At 39.4% G+C, this 7,009-nt stretch overlaps 1 protein-coding gene across 1 annotated transcript in view; it reads right to left on the reverse strand.

The window, feature by feature from the left end:
* Nucleotides 1-6,257, reverse strand: part of cgnl1 (cingulin-like 1) — a 32,270-nt gene extending 26,013 nt beyond the window's left edge. Inside the window, exons 1-3 of the mRNA XM_082159454.1 lie at nt 6,101-6,257; nt 1,934-3,574; nt 1,694-1,788 (exon numbers count right to left, since the gene is read on the reverse strand). Of these exons, the coding sequence (XP_082015580.1) occupies nt 1,694-1,788; nt 1,934-3,526 (1,688 nt within the window). The 5' untranslated portion in view covers nt 3,527-3,574; nt 6,101-6,257. The remainder of the gene's footprint in view (nt 1-1,693; nt 1,789-1,933; nt 3,575-6,100) is intronic.
* Nucleotides 6,258-7,009: the final 752 nt, after the last annotated feature.

Consider the following 7,009-nt stretch of genomic DNA (forward strand, 5'->3'; position numbering starts at 1 on the left):
TAAAGTGGACCAAAATCCCTCCTGAGATGTTTGCAAACCTGGTGACCAACTACAAGAAACGTCTTACCTCTGTGCTTGGCAACCAGGGTTTCTCCACCAAGTACTAATTTATGTTTTGCTTGGGGATCAAATACTTATTTCACTTACTGAAATGCAAATCAATTTATAACCTATATATGATGTGTTTTTTCTGGATTTTTTGGTTGATATTCTCTAGGGGTGTGACGGTTAGTATATAACCGTGAGACCGACGGTTATAGTTGAACACCGTCATTAGAACTCTATAACCGCCAAAACCGTGTTATTAAAATATTTTTAATACCTACCCCCTGACCGACCGCCAATCGTTTGAGATAGAAATAAAAGCTATGACTATGATATAGTGCCATCATTATGAGATTTATTAAACAAATGAAAAACATTAGCAATAAACATTTGCAATAATAAAAATTAGCAATAAACATTTGCAATAATAAACAACGTTACCGATAACTGATCGTGCAGTTTAATTACATGGTTTTTACCACTTAATGAAGTTTTGTTTTGTAAATCGTCAGACATGATTTTTACCACTTCATTAAGTTTTGCTTTGTAGAAAGCCTTTCTTTAAATCGAATTTCGTTTTGTACAAATTGTATATTCATTTTAATAAATGTTTAAGCAACCAATTGCATGTATTTAATAAATAAAAAGCAAATATAGCAGACAATATAATAACCGCGTTCACTTGCATTGCATTGTTAAAAGCCTTTCTTTAAAGCGAATTTCGTTTTGTACAAATTGTATCTTAATTTTAATGAATGTTTCAATCACCAATTGCATGAATTTAATAAATAAAAAGCAAATATAGCAGACAATATAATAACTGTGACATGGAGGCGCCGGTGCGCCGCGTTCACTTGCATTGCATTGTGAACTAGAGCGCATCTCATCGTAAATGAATGAAACTCAGCGTTTATTTAATAAATAAAAAGCAAATATAGCAGACAATATAATAACCGTGACATGGAGGCGCCGGTGCGCCGCGTTCACTTGCATTGCATTGTGAACTAGAGCGCATGTCATCGTAAATGAATGAAACTCAGTGTAGGCCTATGCCTCATACATTAGCATTAAATATCTTTGCTGCATCCTTTCTAGAACAGACAACGGCTTTCTTGCGGCTCGCATCAGCAGAGCATTGCATCGTCCATAGACCGCAAAGCAGTCAGCGGATGGCGGGTGGGTGCGGCTTTGAAATTTGGTCAAAAAACGTTGGTGCGGATGATGAGTTTTGTGATGCGGTTGCGGATGAAATAATCCCCCATCCGCGTATCTCTATCGATAACAACATTGAACACTACACAAATATTAATTAAATTTTTTTTATTTAGGCGACCAAGTAGCTAATCAGTGTCTGCTCATTTATTCAAACTAAGTTGTCCTATAACAGACGAACGTCGCAACACCCCCCCCCTTCATTTCTTTGTAAGTGGGAAAACTTACAAAATCATCAGGGGATCAAATAATTACTACCTCCACTGTATATGCATACAATAAAATAAAAAAAGTTTACACAGTAATGCTCAATATGTGGACACTGACATGACATTTTTAGATTTCAATGTGTCACTTATACGTGAACATTATAACAGAAATATATCGGTGTTGATATTACAAAAACATACACAATTATTTGTAAAAGTACACTCACCCATCTTTGAGGTAACTGAATAATATCTGCTTAGCAGTCTCTTCATTTGTTTGCTGTGAAAGCTCTTGTTGACCTTTCAGAAGATCAGGTGTCACCTGAGCAAATAAAAAAGAAGAAGAAAAGAAATACATGTCATTATATTAACACATAAACATAACACATAAACATAAAACAAATGACTGGTCTCCCCATAATAGTGGGAATATATTAGAATAACAGAGGAAGTCCATCCTTTCTTACCTGGGCATCCACTTCAGTGCTTGTTGTTTTACTGTTGACAGCAGGACGAGAAATTGATCCTGTTTTCAAACTTGTCAGGCATTTCATATTCTGTGATAGTTTGGCCTCTTCATTTTTGTTCTCTACAAGTGCTAGAGAGGGATGACTCTGAGGATTCTTGAACCCCAAAATAGCAGCTGAAGAGTGGGAGACTGTCCCCTGAGGAGAGCCTGGAGCACTTTTGACTTGCGTTACATTTCTTAGGCTTATCCTGGGTCCAATAGTGGAGGTTGGCGACATCAGGGAGGTCTTCACTCCAGCTGTCTTCTGCATCAGCAGAGAAGGGCGAAGAAGATGCTCTGTAGATCTGCCTCGATTCCTGCTAACCTCATCCAAGTAGTCAGTGTCACCCTCAAGACCAAATGGCAAGGCACTATCAACACTACGGGAGCGCTTGCGGTCTTCTGGGTTTAGCCGATTCCTCCGCCCTGACCGACCCCTGCGTTGCTGAGTCTCTTTGCTGTCAAACTTCTTGATGAGCTCATCCACACCTGGGATGGAACCAGTATCAATGTCACGCCCTGTGCCAGGCAGGAAAGGGATGTATCGCCGGTTCTCATGCCGGTTGATAGTTTCTGCATAAAGCTGGTCCAACTGGTCTTCCTTTGTTGGTGTGGTGGAGCCCATAGAGGAGTTACGGGAGAAAGACTGTAGCACCGGGCCACTGGAGTCAGTACGGCGCAAGGGCAACACATCTGGTTCACGTCGACTCCGTTCCAGACTGGAGTTGGTGCTACTAACTGAACTGGGAGGTCTAGAAGAGGCCTTGGTTTGGTCATTTGGGTTACTGGTTACTGTAGATGCCTGAGGAATTGGAAGGCGTTGTGAGGGTTGAGGCGGAGTCTGGTAGGGCACTGGAGTTTTAAAATGTGGCTTGACCTGAGGTTGCGCTTGAATCTGGCGTTTGACCTGAGGCTGGGCCAGAACATGGTCTTTGGTTAGACCTGTTTGAGGCTGGACACTGAACGGGAGTGTCTGGGGACGAACCTGAGGTTGGGCGTGTCCCCTGTCATCTGGAAAAGATGGTTCTGGAACTAGGCTGGAAGATTGGGCTTGGCTCACAATTGGGGAGTTGGCTCTGGGTAGGGATCCTGGGTAGGGATTTTGAGTCTCAACTACAGGTAGACTACGAAAGCTATCGAGAGTATTGCTCTCAGGATCATATGGCTTGAGAATCTCTGGATGCTTCTGGAAGTTTAAAAGACTGGATTGCTTCTTAGGATCAGTTCCATTTTGAGGACCTCCATGAAGCTTCGGAGACATAAAATCCACATATGGGCCTTCAGAAAGATTCTTCCTGGTTCCTTTGAAATCATATTCATCATAATTGGTTGGGCTTTCAGAATCCATATATCCATTATTGTTTTGAGGGTCCGCATAGGGGTTTGGACCTCTTTCCTGGTTATTGAGGACCACATAGGGGTGTCCATCTATACCTTGAACTCTGATACTGAGGCCGTAAGTACCATTGCTCTGGCCTCTTGTGCGGGAAGGCTGCGTATAGCCTTGTGATAGTCCAGGGTTTGGCATGCCGCTAACTCTGTAAGACTCCATCAGGAACACTGAAACAACCAAATCCCTCTCTGTGGATAAGGCTCACCTCTGAAAACAAAGCAATAATCTCATTATTACACAAGAAGTTTGTAATGCTTAACAGTATCGTTGCATTTCTAAAAGATCCTAATGAGACTGTCTGACAAAATTTGAGTATGCCATACCGTTTGTTACCTTTTTCAAACCGGAGTTAAGGTAACTGGGTTAAATTTGTGTGGCAAAACCCAAAACCAAAAAAAGGCAAAGTAAAGCGTTTAGCATGATCCCCCACTACAAACAAAGGTTGTTTGGACAAATCGAGGACATTAAAAGACTTTTAAACATATCCTTTGCTCGGGTTTTGGAATTTAATCTGAGACACACATTGATGTTGGCCCGTGCTACTATCTTTGTAGTTTTTCCAAGGAACTGGAGTTAGATGACGACTTACAGTATTTGACGGCATTTTCACACAGTACAATAATGACCACTTACTTAGTAAGAGCATGCCTGCCAAGCATGCAGACAGTTTCAGCCCAGTTGCAGACTTTATAATCTTAAGCACATTGACATTGCTGACTAAAGTTAAAGGAGACAGCAGTGTGGGTTATTTAAACAAAAACAAACATTGGCACAAAAAAGCAAATGATGTCACTGTAAAATATGGGGGCTGTGTTAGAAAGATAAGCAGAAGAAAAAAGCAGAGGAAGTCAGATTTTGTATTCCATTGTCTTGAAACAGCTGACTAAATTGCTTGTCAACAGCTGATATTTTATTGAAAATAACCATAGAACAGCAACAGATGTTTTCATGTTATTTGCTTTTTCAAGTACAACTAATTCAAAAGGTTCAACTGTAAAAAATTAAAAATATATAAAAAAACCAGCTACACTCATACTATATGTTCATCAGTGTAATCACATCTCAATTAATTCCAAATAATTTAATGACAGCCTATGCAATGAGCAACAGTATGTTGCCTCAAGAATAGCAAAACAAAAAGCTACACAAATATCACCCCATTACAGGCATCACACCAGGCAACAGGCTATTATCAGTTTCCTCTGGACCCCACTGATAACATCCTTTCACATCAAAGCCAACAAAAGATTGCATTAGTCATATTGATGTCTTTGTTGCAAGTGCAACAGCAAATGGTATGACCAAAGCATGCAGTGTATTACAGTGCATGCAACCTGTGAGATCCCTGAGGGCTTGACAATGAAGAAAACAAAGACGGCATTGGTTCGTTTTCAATGGGCAAGTAAGGAATCTGTTCAAAGAAGAATGAAGGCGACACTAGAGACTACAGGTTGAAAGCATAAGATTGGAAGACTTTAAGTCTTCTATAAAACTACTACAAAATCACAAAACGCACATCATAATAAAGAAGCAAGTTAAAAGGGAAAGTCCTTCTCATCGGCGGCCACACTCAAGAGAGCAAAGGGAGTCAAACTTTCCAGCCTCATAGAGGGGGATGAGAAAGAACAATAAGGGCGAGTTAAAAAGCGGCAAGCCCCCTTATCCATAAGGAACAGAGCTCTGGTGCAGAAAAAAAAAGAATATGACACAATAGCCTCTTTCAGCTCCTGTATCACATGTACTGTGTGCAGAGGAACTCAATGGTGTTAATGTAGCTCCTTTCCTCTCATTGTGCCCACTGGAAATGTGTAACTCTGACAGGGAATCTAACACAAGCTGTGCAAACTCTTGCAGCATGTCCTTAACCTGCATTCCACTTCCAGGGAAACTCAAAACAGAGATTTCTGGTGAAACGGTCTAAGTTTAACTCCAACAACTCGTCAACTTTGGCCCTGATCCAGACCAAAAACATGGCTACAGCTACAGCATCAACAAAAAATGTTCAACAAAGAGGTTTATGGATAATCATTCTCTCTATATGACAGAGCAACCACTATAACTCTGTCAGGAGGGATTCAGGAATACTCAGTCATCTTACAGTGAACTTTCCTTAGCTTTTACATCGCTACATCAGACAGATTGCATGGGCACTATTAGTTCATTGGGCACTATTAGTTCATTATATATATATATATATATATATATATATATATATATATATATATATATATAATATATATATATATATATATATATATATATATATATATATATATATAATATATATATATATATATATAGGTGAATTAATTTACACTTTGGTTTATATTGTACTGTAAATGCACAAATCTGATTATATTGAATAATGCTACATTTATTTATGGGGTTGCATTTTTATGCACCATGCAGCTGAAACAAGCACATTAATAAGCCAAAACTTTGCTTTCCATTGCTTTCTGTGCAATATTTAATGTTTTGCGTCATTAATACCAAACGCATCACCCCAACAGATGCTCCAAGCACTAGGTGCAGTTTTAATAACAATGCAAATTTTCCCCATACAAGAACACTGCCTGTTTGGGTGCTCATTAAAATGTATCAACTTTCATTTTAATGCTTTAATAAACTTTAGCTCACCTATTACAATGTCGCCCAAATGCCCCTACACTAGCAATTACGCACTTTTTTTTATTTTATTTTTTTATAAAAACATAATCCAAAAGCAACACTTACCGTTGTCTGTCGTTTATCCCACAAAATGCGTTTATTTGTTGGTCAAGCTCTGTAAAAAGCTATGACACAATGCGAAATCTCCATCTCTCAGCTGGTCAAAGTCACTTGTTGCACGTCTTGTTTTCAGACTAGTTTTACTTCAAGCACACGGACTGTTGAAGAGCGCGAAGCCCCGCCCACACCCGTCACGTCACTCACTCCACCCTCGCGCCGCCCGCAGGCTGATTCACGATCAGCTGATCTGCTCGGCATGACTGATGAACAGGGCTCACTTCGCATTTCAGCTGATCTCAAGACACAAAGGCACAGCCAGAAACTGGGTGGAGGCCTTCTAAGCACTTATGCTTCCAGTATCGGTGAAATCAAGGGTTTTCATGTGATAACGAATTATTAAGAGAGGACAGAGAGAGATATGGGTCTTTTTCAAAATGGTGACAAACCATTGATTTCTTCTCCATTGACTCCCAAAGACTTTGAATATTGAAGAAACCCAAAAGACATTCAATAGCCTAACATTTTATTAAATATTATAAAACGAGTTGTTAAAAAAAACTCTCATTAACAGCTTTCACAGCACCCTTAAATTATCGTTATTTTGAGTTGTAAGACAGGGACTAAATCGGAAGGACACGCGTCTTTATTATGAAATGGTGACTGTGAATGGTTTGAAAAGTGCCTAAAAAAACTTGAACTGGCTTCAACTGAACTCAGCTTTGAACTGAATTCAAAAAAAAAATTACAGTTAAAATGTGTGTTTAGTTACACTGTTTACTGATACTTTGGCAGAGCTAGAGAGAATTTCGTGAAATAACTGGTGTAGTAAAAAAAATTCAAATAACTTAAGAGCATTAAATACACAATGTCGTGTATTGCTGTCTATCTTGCGCGAACTGTTAGACATTATCTAGC

Source organism: Leuciscus leuciscus, assembly GCF_965113295.1.
Source record: "Leuciscus leuciscus genome assembly, chromosome: 2".
Taxonomy (NCBI): Eukaryota; Metazoa; Chordata; class Actinopteri; order Cypriniformes; family Leuciscidae; genus Leuciscus; species Leuciscus leuciscus.